The sequence below is a fragment of the Eleutherodactylus coqui genome, chromosome 5 (assembly GCF_035609145.1).
Source record: "Eleutherodactylus coqui strain aEleCoq1 chromosome 5, aEleCoq1.hap1, whole genome shotgun sequence".
Classification (NCBI taxonomy): Eukaryota; Metazoa; Chordata; class Amphibia; order Anura; family Eleutherodactylidae; genus Eleutherodactylus; species Eleutherodactylus coqui.
In genome coordinates, this window is record NC_089841.1 from 215912048 (window position 1) to 215928416 (window position 16369).

Consider the following 16369-nt stretch of genomic DNA (forward strand, 5'->3'; position numbering starts at 1 on the left):
TCTAGGTCTGTTTGTAGCCGTACATTGTCCTCCGTTGCATTGATTATATTGTATAGTTCTGTGTCATCTGCAAATATTGATATTTTACTGTGCAGCCCCTCAAGACAAGAGAAGAGACAATCCTGCTCACCTATCTCTCTGTAGCACACCCTCATAAGTAAAGACAACATAGAAGATATTATACATCAGTACTGAGCTGCTGTAACTGAGAATTTAACACCAGAGTGAGATAGAACACTTACTAGAAGCTGTTGTCACATCCCTGCGTGAGAGTGCGGGCAGACGAGCGCATAAACGACGCGTTTTTGCGACCAAACGTATATACGTGACCATCTGAGGCAATGGTTTCGAATGTATTCGTTCACATGGGCGATTTTACGGCGCGTAAAAACGGCAACCCGAAAAAAACCCGGAACATATGCGACCGAAATACGCGCCAACGCATATTCGATGGCCGAAAAGACCGTTTGAAAAGTAGGAACAAACGAAAATACGCTTTCTAGCTCTGGTCGTGATCGGTGAAAAACGTTCTCTCGGGCGATTATACGTTGCGCTCGTGCGAACGTAAATACGCCTACGCTCGTCTGCCCGCACCCTCACTCTGTTTGCCTCTGTATCCCTTCTTCTACCCCCCCTTCCTCTCTCTATAAGCTTCTATAGGCTCTATGAGATAGCAGCAAGCAAATACCCACCCCCATTTCCTGTAACCCGTCTCTGTCTCTACTGCTAGAGACAAGTTTCACATAACAACAGGCAGTGGACAGCAGGTTAGAAAGAAGTTAGACTCCTTTGTGGCCTGCACTTTAAAGTGATCTTTTGGCACAAAAACGTCATGTTTTAGTGAATAAACCTATTTGCACCTTTGCTGTTTATCACATTGGCTATTAAATAAGCACCACTTGCTGAAAGGGCAGTGTCTATGTAAATAATTAACAGTACAAATTTTCAAGCAAACATGCGATGTAATATCATAGACTATCTAATGTCTTTCAATGTATGAGAGGTGACCATTGTTTGCCTAGTCTAATGTGAGACTCACATGTTCTATGGCACCTGGAAGCTTTAGAATTAGATTGATCGTTGGTGCTTATGTCACGGTCTATATTAAAGCAATGGAAATAAACACCAGAGGTTTAATAGCATGTTATGTTATTACTAATATTTATTTTTATCATGTGAGTCACCTTGCTCCTGGCATGCCTCGCTATAATTTTCCATTTGACAGTACTAAAAGGTACATTTTGCAGCATAACTGCCTCTGTCAGCTATGTGTCGACAACATACAGACAGTACAGAGCCGTGACTTTTCTAATCAACACTTATGGAATTGTTTGCAGTCTGCAATCTTGGAGAAACACAGGTCTACATGGCAGCTGTATGTAACCAAGGCTATTAGGAAAGTTGCTACATTTTCTATTTTAGATACACAGGAGCAATAAGAAACATTGTTGCAAAAGTGTATTTATTCTTCATGGTCTTACAGATGGCAGATTCTGCTCATGAAATATAGTCCTATTCATCTGAGGGTTTCGACAGACAAGCATGTAAGATAATGAGCATGCACAATTTTTTTTGCACAGTGACGAGTGTATTTTGCGCTAGTGTCTATGCAAATACAGAGCGTATTTACGCAGGGACCACTCATTCACAGGAGGGCGGGTGAATCACCCCGACCTCAATGAAGGGCTAAGTTGCCTAATGAGGTGCTAGTGATTGTGGGTATGCGTTGTGTTTAGTGCATACCCATGTGGGCAGATGTGCAAGATAGGGCAGGTCCTACTTTTTGCGCCTGCTAAAACAATGAACGCAAAAAAAAAGTGAGAATGAACCCACTGAAATAAATGGGTTCTATTTTCTGCGTTATGTGCGCAGGAATTTCCCGGATGAAAAATCGCGGCGTATCACGCTAATCTGTTTAAACCCTGAATGGGAGTGTTTTGGCGGCAATGGATTACAGTAGTGAAACCCCTGTATTACTGAAGTGCCTGCACTGATTGGCTGTCTAGTAGTGCTGCTCTACAGTATAGTGCGGTACTACGTGTTCTGTACTGCTCTTTACCTGTGCCAGGATGAGCCGATCCTATGACACAAGGTGAGGACGGCTCCATGTTATTTCCCTGGTGTACTGTGTATACTGTACCGGACTCTGGAGAAGCTCCTGTCCTCCTCGTAGAAGGTGATTTACATCTTCCAGCAGCTCATTCTGACTTTTGTAAGTAATGACTTGTTTTATCTGTGTTAGGGCCCTTTTACATGGGATGACTTGTTGGGTGCAGTGAATGGAGGCGGAGCGGGCCAGGGCATCATTCCGGTCTGCCCACCTCCATTGACAGTAAGCAGGCAGTCGTTCATAGATAAATGGCTGCCTGTCTGACGGACCGATCCGTTGTTCAGTTTTCTACATGCAGAAACTGAAGGCCAAACGAGCAGTAAATTAATTCTCGTTTGCAATTCAGTTTGTGGTGAAATAATCACTCATGTGTATGACCCCATTCTCGCGCATTTTTCTTGGACGGGTAAAAACGGCCTTTAGTTATCTGATTAATTCTCTTTAATCTTCATTTTTTATTATTTTTAGTTGACTTTTTGGAGGCTTCAAACCAATTACCAGGTTTCCATAGAGTTACGGTTTCAACATACAATATGTTCAATATACAATAGTCATACCGTGTCCCTCCTCAATTCATATTGCATGGGGTTGGAACCTTGTTTGGATGTCCTTCTATTGGTCTCTGTTATATTAACCCTATTCAGATTTTTAGAAATAACACATTAAGACTTCTTTCACACAAGAGCATAAATGGCGACAGCATCTTTACGTTTTTACGTCCGGGCATTTTTCTGCAATCACACCCAGCGTTTTCTCGCCCATTCACACGACCACAAGCGTAATTTTTAGCGAAAAAATTCGCCGCACCCCGAAAAACCCTCGCTCTGCCAAAATCCTCGGGATGGCTTCCAATGCCTATATAGAGGCACCTGTAAGCTTTTCGCAGCATTGGACGCTGCAAAAATGCCTCCCCCTCCCTTCTCTTTCTCTGCTCCCATAGGAGTCTATAGGACCTGCCAGAGTATATTGGCCAAAAGATAGTGCCAGAACTATGTTTTGGCTGAGCGTATATACGCCGACTGCGTATGTGTTCTATTTATCTTCCAGAAACATTGCAACACCTGTCTATGACTAATGTCTGGAACTGACGTGGATAGTGTTCAGCTGCAATACCACACACAACCTGTGCACAGGTTTGGCACTGTTTTGGAAAAACGCAGAAATGTTTATCTCATTCTAGACAACCCCTTTAACTTAATCGGGCCATTATTGTTAGCATTGTAAATCCTGTTCTTCTGCTTTTGCTTCACTTGTCCAAAAGTTGTTCTGACTGATGGATCTAATTTCCATTATTTGGAACTGACTGTTGCAGTACGATTAGGGTATTGATTGTTGTAGATGATTGCCATTATTACTTAGGTCCCTGAGGATAATTAATGTATTCGTGGCGAGTTGCATTTGTAATTTCTAGATCTGTATAGTGTAACACTGCCTATATATTTTAGGACACGTATTTGCACATGAACGTTGTTTGCTAATCATGGTTTTGCACGTGTCAGTGCTTATTACTGTACCTTTTGTGCGCGCAGAGACAGTTCCCACGAGTTCATGACAGTCCCTTTCTGTGGAATTGATTGGCTATTAAAGCCTAAATAAGGTCCAGCTGTCTTCTTTCCCTGCATTTTGCACAGCGGCACACCCTTCCTCTTGGGTAACTTCGTCCCTGCCATAGACTTCTATGGCAGCTTTGCTGTGCAAAATGCAGCAAAGTAGAGCGGGTCCTTTTTTGGGGGAAAAATATGCTTATCAGAATGAACCCATTGAAATCAATGGGTTCTAATATCTGTGTTTTGTGCACACAAAATCTGTGTGCAAACATGCCCGCCTGAAGGAGCCCGAAGCGAATGAGAGGGACTGAACGAGCGCTGTTTAAACCGGACAATAAGTGACCGAGACAACGATGATTTTTATGCCTGTGGAGTTCTGTTCGTCGTTTAGTCGTTTGGTTTTACCAACTACATCCTTTCTTCTGGTATACTGCAGTCCTGCATCCTTGTTCTGTTGGTTTAGTAGTTGTTCTTGTCTTTGTTGTTGGTGAACATGAAGTAGTGTAGGCGACCTTGAAGGTTGGCTCTACAATGTGGGCACAAGACTTTACTATAATAACAAAGCAGAGCAGTAAAACCATAATTTATGTGAAAGAGGTTGAGTACATAAACGTTACCCTGTTGTATTCAATAATAACCCACAAAGCTATTAATGATTGCTTAAAGAAGCACTCTGCTCGTTTGTTTTTAACGGGGAGGGGAACCTACAACAACATCACTGACTTCTGCTATGAAGAATCCAGTCCTGTAGCTCGTCGCCTTCAGTATGGGTATTCTGCACTATTATTCTGGCCTCTAGGTCACATGACCAGCACTCTGACTACGCTCTGTGCCCTGCAGTTATATTCCGTGTTGACCCCCTTTCCTCGGAGTGCTTCTTTAAAGCCTGATATATACAGCGGAACGGAATGTGACCGCGCTATTCATGTGAGCAATATAGTCAGCTTTGAGAAAAGCAAGCGCTTTGTGTACAGGCATTGTCAAATTCCATCTAAGAGCTCCTGCAGATGACCGTACTTGCGCGTGCAAAATTTGCCTGCGCAATACGCAGACAATAGAAGCCATTGATTTCATTGGCTTTGTTCTCATTTCCTTTTTTTGCACTCACATTTTCCTGCATGCAAAAAAGCAGGACTTGCCCGATTTTTGTTCACAACATGCAAGGGGTTGCGTGAAACACTGCGCAATTCCATGAAAAACAGAACACATCTGGACCTCAATAGGCTAAATAGCCTTTTAATTCACGACAGCGGGTGTTGCGCACGCATGTAAACAGGCCCCTCATGCGCAAAAAGTACAGTCGTATGTACCGATATGTGTGCATATCTACCGTATTCACGGCGCAAATGTGGTTAATGGACAATTAAGTTTAATTCGTTAAATTAGTGTAATACGGCCTATTTTCGTTTGCAGTGCGATTGTAATTGCGAATGATTTATCTGCCTGTAGAAACAGTCTGCACAATTGAACAAGCAAACTCAGCGACGATTTCAATGAGCGAAAGATGTATTGTTTTGTGAAAAAGGGTGCTCAGGGGCCTTAAGTGGGGTGATAACAGGAAGCATAGTTCCCGTATCCCCTGGGATGTCTGGAGGCTGTGCAGAGGACAGATGACAGTAACAGGATGTAGTCTTACTTCCTGATGTCAGTTGCAGCGTTTCTCTCTCCGCACGTCTCTCCGATAGACTCCGAGAACAGGAAGTAAAACTTTACATGCTGCTCCTGACTTCAAACGAGGTGCAATACCCCCAATATTTCAACAGCAATACTGAGCCTGGTATCATTTTGATGCTAAGATCATGGGTTTTAATATAGCACCATATTAGTACCATACTAATATACTAGTCAGTGCAAATATAAAGTCCTGACATATTAAATACATCTTTGAGGCAACGCAACACAAATCATCCCCAGATACTGGAAACAAAGTAATGCGATCCCAAGAATAGCATGGATAGAAGTCATTGATGCCATAAAACATATGGAGGAACTAGGATGCTCTGATCTTGAAGAGGAATGTACAGACTTCTTCTCCACCAGGGAGGTATGGATAGCCTTTCGAGACTCACTATCTTTCTCTAGCTGGCTGGCAAGCGGAATTGTACAGTAAGGAGGGATACTCCATCTATACATCTATTCAAGCACCCTATAGACTATCCCTGTTCATGACTCGCGGTCCACATCTTCAGAGCTGCTTCTTTTCTTCCTTTTCCTTGTTTCTATTATTCTTTTTTGCTTCTCTACTTTTCTCCGTTCCTAGGTACCCTGCTATATTACCTTTCCCATCCCCCACGTTTTTTAATTGTTTTATTCATTTTTTTTTTAACTTAGTTACTTGGTTTCTTACTTTAATTTATGTTTGGATTGGATGCAACTTAAGCAATGTGAGAATAATACAACATGTGGATCCCTTTCAGCTGTCACTGTGGACGTACCGTGGGTCCGCAGGAAAGCAGGAGATTTAAAAGAAAAAATTGGACTGGGCATGCGTTCGACACATCGGCCGAGCGTCGGAACGCATCCGCCGTGCGGAAGAAAGAAGATCCGGCCAGCACGGAGGAGACCTGCGCAGGATCTGGACAGGTAAGAAAATATATTTTGCGGGCACAGCTGGATTCTCCTGCGGGATTCTGCAGTGGAATCCGTGCGTGCAAGTGGACATTGGGTCTAAGTCTATATGAAAACTGATTAAACAGTTATAAAGCAAAAGAGAATACAAGTTCAAACATATTGCCAGAGTTTTTCCAAGCCTTTTTACGCTAAAACTAGGCATAGATTAAAAGTTCACGGTTTTCTAATTCTTCAACTATTACAACTTCTGCTCCCTTGTGGGTCAATACTTAATTTGGCTGACATATAAAACTGCAAAGTGTAAACTGGGCCTGATGCTCCTTGACACGAGCGTATGCGCAAGGGGAGGGATCACGTATTTAGTCTCGCAGTACATGTAAAACACAGAACTGTGCTTCTAATAGGAAAATGTTTAAATATAGATGTGTTCTCGTTGTAAGTAAACTACATTCACAGTAACCGGTTATTTCTAATGTTCTGCTGGCGGTGTTACTTCTACTGCTCCATTGCACTCAATGTCTATAACACTTTCATCTAAACTTACTGTTGCTATGGATTATCCTAAAATAGCACCGTCCCCAAGAAAAAGTTTATGCTGGCTAACAATTACCTAAATCAGAAATTCGTTTTTACTCATAAATACATATTTAGAGGTATTTGCTCAATACAGTCTGATGGTTCCTACTATTAGCCATTTCAGGCCTGGTGGGACTGACTACAGTGGGTTTGAGGGGGACTATTAACAAAGACGTCCAGGAGAAGAATTGCACCTATACTAGCTACATTATCTCACAGATCTCTGTTTCTTAGAACCTGCAGAAACCTTTGTAGACATGGTAGCAGTTCTTCCTATAAGATCACAACTTTGGATTTTGTTGCCTTTTTCGGGTCTTGTTGCCTTACCTTGGTAAGAAGACGCTCTCCACCACGTAGAAGTCTTGCATGAGCACATCTCGGTCAGGCTTGGATGTAAGGTTGCCTACAGTGTAGCCTATTCCCAACTGAATGGTTCCTTTTATCGCTGACGATGCTGTCTGTAAAAGAAGAACACAGGTAGAAATAATCAGTGAATGTTTATTTGTTGGACGTCTTCTAACAGTTCTCCAGTAAGTCGGTGCATTGTGTCACAAGGTTTCGGCATATATTTAATAGTTTTAATTGGAATGTGAGACAATGAAGGATCCAATAAGAAGATGTGAATAAGCAGGAAACTGCTGGTATATTTTGGGGGGATTTCATCCCTGTGCCTGGGGTTTAGCTTTCATGCTCCATTCGGGAAACAGAGAAGAGGAATCCCCACGGCCGAATGGCTCCGTCTAAGGAGCCCACTGACTATAATGAGATCCGTCTGGTTTCCGCTTAGCCGCTCGGCTTTTAGATGGAAGATAAAGTGTTGCCGACCGGAGTTTCCAACACAGATGTAAAACTGGCTTTATTTTGTGTCAATTTTCTGTGTTTAGTGTTCTTTTAACCCTTATATGTATTGTTCTTGTAGATGGGAGTTTTTGTGCCCAAGGAAGAGGAATTGTTACACTGTATGTCTGATAATTAATCTCTTGCTCTTAGGCCGCCTGCACATGGCCAGATTTGCAGTGTGGAATCTGGAGTGGGCATCCGCCTCCAGATTCCGCAGCAAATACTGCGGCCCTACCGCAATGATATGAAAAGGTCATGGGTACCCCCGTCATCGGCTAGCAACAACGCAGGAAAAGCAGGGATTAAAAAAGAAACTGTACTGCACGTGTCCGACAGCGAGAAGCACAGAAAAAAAAGAAGAATGTCAGGTATGCGCGGACGCTGCCTGGGTACAGGGTTGGATTCCGCTGCGGGCTCCCACATGCAGAATCCAACCCGGTCGTGTGCGGGCGGCCTAAAATTTTGCTGAATTATTTGACCAGATACCAATTTATGATTTAATCCAATAGCAGAGATAGCTACCCTATAGGAATTAGGATAATAGTCTCTAATGGTGCCCATTATTCATTCCCCTGAACCCTTTATGGGTTGTTTTTACATGCCTGTCTCATGTATTGACTTCATCGACTTTCTAGAAGGAGAACAGAAGGACAGGCGAGCGAGGCCTAATGTAAAGCATGCTGTAGCTCCAGCAAAAGTGAATTAAACCTTGAGAGGATTATTGTACTAATCCTTCAAGTCTCATTTTAAAATTAAGACATCCAATCTATTCCATCCTTCCTGGGGAAGCGTAATTTCAATAAATGAACAAGCTAATGAAAAACAAACATGGGGAATAAAACATACCCCAAGTTGTCATTACAAGGGGATCAGGCTAATCTTCCAGCATGCAGATATTGTAATACTGTACTCCACATCGCTGATATATTCTCAGTTGTGCAGAACACAATCGTCATTCAATTACATGAAAATCTGTTTTAATTTAATATCTCCAGAGCTTCACAGAAATCATATCATTAGTATCTTGCAGAGTCCTTCACATGGGCCAGGATACTCAGGCCATAAGTGGACTTTAACCTGAAGTCACTCATCCCAGCCATGTCCCGATGGGCAGAACTGAAAGAAGACACTAATGAACATGGCAGCACTAGTCAAATGTATTGACGGACGTGTCATTTTTACGGAAATTTATTTGAATAAGAGCCCTTTTACAACAAATGATTATCGTTTGAACGAGCGAATGACGTCAGATTTCACTTGGGTGGTCTGTTTAGACTGGCAGATACATCAGTCAAACGAGAAATCAATCAGTCGTTCACATTCGCTGTATAAGTGAATGACTGAATGATTGGTATATAAACTGAACAATAAGTGGATGAGTCAATAATAGAGATGAGCGAGTATACGTGTTTCGAGTAATTACTCGATCGAGCACCGCGATTTTCGACTACTTCCGTACTCGGGTGAAAAGATTCGGGGGGCGGGGGGAGGCGTGGCAGAGCGGGGGGTAGCAGCGGGGAACAGGGGGGAGCCCTCTCTCTCTCCCTCTCCCCCCCACTCCCCGCTGCAACCCCCCACTCACCCACGGCGCCCCCCGAATCTTTTCGCCCGAGTACGGAAGTACTCGAAAATCGCGGTGCTCGGGCGAAAAAGGGGCGTGGCCGAGTAGGTTCGCTCATCTCTAGTCAATAACGATTTATATGCTGCATAAAATGAAAGACGAATGAAAAGTGAATGATTATCATTCATTGTTCGGTCGTTGGCGTGCGTTTAGACTGAACGATTAGTGCTCACTTTTGCTCATATTTTTTGAACAATAATTGTAAAAGGGCCTTAAGTCAATACTGCGCAAGCACCACTAGTTAACCCGTACATATGTGCGCATTTGTGCATCTCCCATAAATCTAGCAAGATCTATATTTTTGCGCCCATGAAAACGGTATGCGTGAAAAAAAAGAGAATTAACCCACTGAAATCAATGGGTTCCACTCTCTGCGTTTTGCAAGCGGGATTTTTCCGTGCGCAGAAAAACATTGTTGTGACGCTGCCCTAAGTGTGAGCCAAGGACTGAATGAGAATCGTTGGCTTTTCATGCATTTACACGGCGTAATTATCGCTCTAATTCGTTCGTATAAACTAATTTTGAGCGGTAATCGATACGTGTAAATGGCCCATAAGCCGATATAAACTGCTAATGCTAACGATGATGACATTCTGTAAATGTGATCTAGAAGCCAGAACTGCTTGTGACTAAGAGAACAAAGGATGACACATTCTAAATGGAACGCTGAAGGCCTCCTCATTCCTATCAGGATTGTCTTATACTCGTTTATTACTATGGTAATGAGTGAATCAGCTTTCAGAAGACAAGCAGAACACAGACGTTTTCACCTGCAAACACTGAGAGGTGAACATTGAATTCCCTGCTTATTAACCATTTCTTGTTGCTTTTAGCATGTGGGTACAAGCAGGTCTCGTACATATGAGCCTAGACTCTCCCACACGCTCGGTAATGGTAGTTTTGCTTTGACAAACAACTTGCAACACTCATGTGTGCGAGATATGACTGTACTGTCATATAGGCCCTTATGGATTCTTTGCTGCTATGTGGTTATACAAGAAGATGTCTGCAGTTCTGATCCTTTCTGACAAGCTGAGTAACACAAAACACAGTTTCAAATTATAATTTCATATAATGAAGGAAAACATTACTAGAAACCAAGTAGCAATAAGTTAAAAAAAAAAATCCGCCTTAGGCTAGGGCTACACGCATATTTTTTGCATTACTAGTGACTAATATTTGATCGATCTGCAGCAAAGGAATACATTGGGTTATTGTGGAGTACAGCTGTCAAAATTCGAGGTTTCCATTGAAAGCCGTGCCGAAAGATCGCTACTTCACAGAAGACATTTTTGCCCAAAAAAGGTTCGCATCGGCACAAAAAAACATACATTAGCGAGAGTGATCTCAACCTGAGATCGTGCTCGCTCGTGTAGGTAGCCTGAGGGAGTTATTATATGCAGCGTTTCTCTGCCACAAAACATTTTATTTTTTTTATTTTAACGCATGTCCATCCATTAAATATTTTTTTTTTTTTACTATATCGTCACATGACCCCTTTAAGCTTCTATTAACTTCCGGTTGCCTTATATTGTGTAGGTCAGTTCACACTTAAGTTCTTCATTGGGATTGTAGTGACCCAGAGGGTCCAACAGGGTAGTCAATAATCCTAGAATCCTCACTATGAGCCCTTAGGGGGATATAGGAGGCATTCTGTAGGAGAAAAACACTGTCTTTCCCCAAATGTCAGGCTAAAGCTAGTCTGCCCGGCAACAGCCCTCTTCTGATTAGCTGCTTGTCATTAGTTTTCTGATTGGCTAAGTGGAGTCAAGCCCGGGAAAGTGAGCTGGGTGGAGGGAGAAGTGAGTCAGCAGAGGGAGAGACAGTGCAAGAAATGACAGGAAGTGAAGGAGTTAGTCGGAAGAGGAGGAAGAGAGAGGCAGCAAAGTGAGGAGCTGCTGCACCTTACAAAGTTACCGGAGGTCGGGAGTTGGAGGAGAGCATTGGGAACAAGAATCAGTGAAGAATAGTGAGCCGACAGAAACAGTAGAGGGAGCGGAGTCTTTTTCAACCCTGTTGGAAGGAACCAGAGTCAGGGCAGACCCCGTGGAAGCTGGACCGAGAGTGTACTTCACAATGAGTGAGACTGCATAGCCAGCGGACAGAGGGTGTACAGACAACCCTCCACTAGTCCCTCAAAACTTCTGCCAGTAACTAATCGGAGCAACCCCCAGATAACTCAGACTGGCGGGCGCATCTACTCTAACAGAGAGAGAGTTAAAGAATCAATGCCTGTTTAACTTGTTATTAGATCAGCTAAACTTACTCTTGTCTAAGAATCTGCAAAGTGTGAACTGTTCATTAACCTTTTCAAGTACTGAGCAAACTGTGTACCTTTGGTTTACCCTAAACTTCGTGGACTGGTCTCAGTTATTTTACCATTGCGAACACAAGTCCACCCTCAAAGGTACTGGCGTCACGATCTGACATTATCAGAACTGCGTAGAAGTTCATTGCAATCCCCCTACTGCACGAGTAGCAATTTTACTCGGAGTATCCACCACTGTGACCATGCTACCATTAGTTCATCCGCTTAGGCTACCTCTGCCTCTTCTGCTCGCTGGAGGATCACTGACAAAAGGTCCAGTAAAATTCATGCCCCATGACCACTGTTTTATCTATAGTTTAGAAAACTTATAGAAGCAATTATATCCTGTATGCATGAAAGATGAGAGCAGCTCATTCTATAAGTCTTATTTTTAGAAGCTTCACACATTACTCAAGATTTAAGTGCTTTGTCATCCATTCAGAATATAAATTCTTTAACTTCCGTGGTTATTTTAGAGAGATTAAACCAAGATTGAAACTTGTCCCCTATCCACAGGACCACTGGGACCCCCACTGATTCCAAGAACAAGAGTCTCAGATTCCCTTGTGTAAATAAAGTGATGGTTGGCCATGCACGTTTCCGCTCCATTCATCTCTATGGGACTGCCAGAGACAGCTGAGTACAAGCGCTTGGCTATCTGTGGTAGCCCCATAGAGATGAACAAACCTGCAGTGCACATGCTCGGCCGCAGCTGCAAACACCCAAGGTCCATGTTTTATTATAGACCTGGTTTTCTACTTTTTAGTATCTTATACATCCTATTGCTCACTGTTTGTTTATGAATTACATTTCCATTCTACACTTTGGATCATAAATTAGATATTTATTCCACTTTCTTCTGTCCCTATTGAGAGCTCGTATATGTAATGGGCAGGTGGTACATGCCCGTGTTGCAGGTGACATGATGACGTGGCGATGACAGATGGAGGTGGAACCTTTTTTATCAAAACCAACTTTTACTGAACAGGAACAATATTTATATTATGTCGCTCCATAGGAGGGTTCGGATACTTCAATGTTGACTAATAACTTGTCATAAGATTATGCATCTGTATTTTCTTACAGCGACTCTACCAGCTTTTTTGCATCATCCAGCCTAATCCTTAGGTGCTTAGATCTCCTCTTATCTTCTCTCCATTAGTCACAGCAAAGTACATGTCTCATGGGCCATGATTAATTGGGCCCGATACCTGTCTCATTAAATGTAACCTAACCTTTCATGTTCCATAGGAGCTGTGTCCTTTCACACAGAACGCTAACATGTCATAGACATATTTTCTTCAGAGGTTTACCGTACAATAACTGTGTCATATCCATTAACTATAACATACTGCGCTTTCTTAAAAGGTGACTTGCTACACTATTAGTTACATCCTACATATATAACATTGCATTATCCTAATACCAAACCATCCTCTATGCAAGACCTTGCATTAACTATCTTGGTACCAACTCAGTCTGTCCACTAGCATATAAGAGTCTGTAAGGGAGATATCCTCCTAGTCCATTGCATTGTCATCCACCTCAGCCTCCATGTCATCAGGGCTTGTTGGTCAGGCATCATCATCTTCTTATGGCCCTGGGTCATCGGGGCTCACAGGTGGTCTCTCTGAGTCCAGAGACTCTACTGCTCAGGCCATCTCCTGCGAGCTACCCAGCATGATGAAACTGCCCGCTTCGCTGGCCAGGAGTAGGCCTCTGCCACTTTAAAAGCCCTTGCTGGTGGCCGCTCTTTGAGCTTACTGCATACTGCTGTTCTCTGATGTTCCTCTGACTGCCTTCACAGGAGCTGTGATGCAGCTCTTTCCCTTATATAGTAGGAGCCTGAGAATGTTCTTGATAATTCTGGAGGGTGGACAAGGCTTAGCCTTCTCACTCTGCCCTATTCCCTGGCACTGATGTTATCCTGGGATAGAGTCAAAGGTTCTTTCAGTCCACAAAATCACAGTGAATTAAATAACGTGACCTCCCTTTTTGAAGCCCCTCGAACATATACAAGTCCACTCATGTACAGACAAGCACATCACAGTGATTTAATCCTGTTACATTTGTGCACTATCGGCCAAAAGTTTAAGAACACCGCAATTCTCCCAGCTATTTTTGGCATTAACACAGTTTAAGTTCAGCAAATAACGTGAAATTGTACAAAGGTTAAACAGTAAGTTAAAAATGTAAAAATATTATGAAACTTTAACCTGAAATACAATAATAGTCTGATGTTAGGATTTTAACCAAAGGGCCTTTTTTCAAGGAACACATCAAGGAAAACTGCTCTGCAGCACAGAAAGCAAGTTATGGTTTGAAATTTGATGAAACTATTCCTACGCGTGTCTCCAGTTTTGTAGATTACTTTCAAACCATTTGATTCTATATAACAAGTGTTGAAACAGACTACATTACAGCACCCTCTAGGGCAGGATTTGAGCAGTTTTGCTCTTCAGAACAGAGGACATTGCTATCATAATGACAAAAAAGGCAATTAACCAAAGAAGACGGACAGATAATTATAACCTGTAGAAGAATAGGTCTGTCCTACAGAGAAATTGCCAAGAAAGCCTAGGTGTCAATCAGTACAGTTTTCTATACCATCAAAAGGCACTTGGAAACTGGAGGAAACTCCGACAGAAAGAGGTCTGGCAGACCAAAGGCCACTACAAAATTAGATGACAAGTTTTTGAGAGTCAACAGTTTCCGTGATCGGCGCCTCACAGCACAAAATCTTCATGCACAGCTTAATGCAACAGAGTTTTCATTTCAACTGTGAAGAGAAGACATCGATCTGCAGGTTTGACAGAGTATCAGTAAAAAAGCCATGGCTAAGATTGCAAGATGGCCTGGGCCAAGCAGCACCACCGGTGGACTACTGAAGAGTGGAAGAAGGCCTTATGGACAGATGAATTAAAATGTGAGATCTTAGGTACATCTTGAAAGGGAACTTGTATGCTGTTGAGGAGGTGAAAGGGTGGTTCCAACTGTCAATCATGGAAGAGTAAGTGTGATGGTCTGGAGTTCTTTTGCTGGATCCAGCTATGACAACTTGCACAGAGTGACTGACATACTGGACAATAATAGCTACCACAACATTTTGATATACCATGCAATACCCTCTGGTGTACGCCTAGTTGGTCAGGGGTTACAGCAAGACAATGATCAAAAATAGAGATGAGCGAGTATACTTGCTAAAGGCAATTGCTCGCCCGCTCAAGATGAAAGGTTCGGGTGTCGGCGCGGGGGATCGGTGAGTAGCGGCAGTCAGCAGGATTGAGCGGGGGGGGGGGGGAGAGAGGGAGAGAGAGATCTCCCCTCAATTCCGCCCCACTCTCCCCCGCAGCTCCCTGCCCGCAGCCGCCACCCGAACCTTTCGTCTCGAGCGGGCAGGTACTCGCTAAAGGCAATGTTCGCTCGAGCAATTGCCTTTAGCGAGTATACTCGCTCATCTCTAATCAAAAACATACTTCTAGGTTTCATCAGAACTACTTAGGAGAAGAAGAAGCCAGTAAGCTTCAAAGATTGGAATGACCTGCACAGTCTCCAGACTTAAACTCCATTGAGCTGGTTTGGGATGAACTGGACAGAATGGTGAAAGCATTGCTAATATGTGTACTTTTAAATACTGTGCTGCTATCAACAAAAAGATGATAAATAGTGATCATCGTCACTAAAACCATTCATGCCTCACGTATATACACATGACTCCCACTATACAAGCCAGGTAGGATGTAAATATTGTTGTATTTGATTATTTCGATCCACACAAGGCGTCTATGATAACACGAAACCTCACAGAGATCAGATGGAAACGTTGCTGTTGCAATGATTGAATGTTCAAAGGACTTTAAAAGATGCTATTCTGTTAATGTTGTTAGGCTGCATATAAATGCAACATCACAATCTCCATTTACTTGGGTAGTTTACTCATGATTTTGTTACTGTATTTCAAAAAAATGCTGACTAGCTACTTAAAAATCCCATTAGCTGGATGTAAGTAGCGGGTCCAGCCAGTTCTCCCCCTGACAACTATTATTTTTGAAGATATAATTATTAGACAAGAATGCTTGCTTCTAGATCCTACATAGTCCTATGCTTGCAATGCATCATTCCACAGGTTTTAGCAATACTTGTAACCAAAGGCGTAACTTGGAGCTCCTGGGCCCCAATGCAAAACCTGTAACAGGGCCCCCAACTATAATGCTTTATTCATAGTACTGGGCTCCCTATTTGGAGAAAAGAGGCCTTATGGGCCCCCTAAGGGTCCTGGGCCCGGGTGCAACCGCATCCCTTGCATCCCCTATAGTTACGCCCGTGCTTGTAACTGTAAGCCAATTCTGGGGCACTGTTATGGCTGTGACTTCCTGATTATGGGTGGCGTTATGGGGTAGAGTCACAATATCATCCACGGATCACATGATGCACCAAGCGGTGCATGCGTAGTGTCATTTAGGTCTAGATCCTTAGGGATTAACATTTCTCTTTGGCTCTAGTGCTGATAGGCTTGCTGGGTTGCCCTTCAGCCCAGTCAGCCTAACAGTTTATTTGTGAGGGTATTGAAACTGGCTCCTTTGTACAAAGGATACAGGTTATATTTCCTCTTATGTTATCGGCCAGCATTTTGTGGACATGTGCTCAGTGGTTTCTCGGCTTGGCTGTTCTGTAAATTCCCCTGTATTCGATACCTAGTACTTAAGAACCTTCTGGTTTGGTATTCTGTGGTTAGTGTCGCTTGTTCATCTTAAACCTGGACTTGGCTTTTCTTCCACAGCAGGGTCGCCCTTTTT

The 16369-nt window shown here is 43.0% G+C and overlaps 1 protein-coding gene across 1 annotated transcript in view; it reads right to left on the minus strand.

The window, feature by feature from the left end:
- Positions 1–16369, minus strand: part of PIP5K1B (phosphatidylinositol-4-phosphate 5-kinase type 1 beta) — a 140663-nt gene that overhangs the window by 53011 nt on the left and 71283 nt on the right. The window contains exon 4 of the mRNA XM_066604199.1: positions 7132–7262. Coding sequence (XP_066460296.1) covers positions 7132–7262 — 131 coding nt within the window. The remainder of the gene's footprint in view (positions 1–7131; positions 7263–16369) is intronic.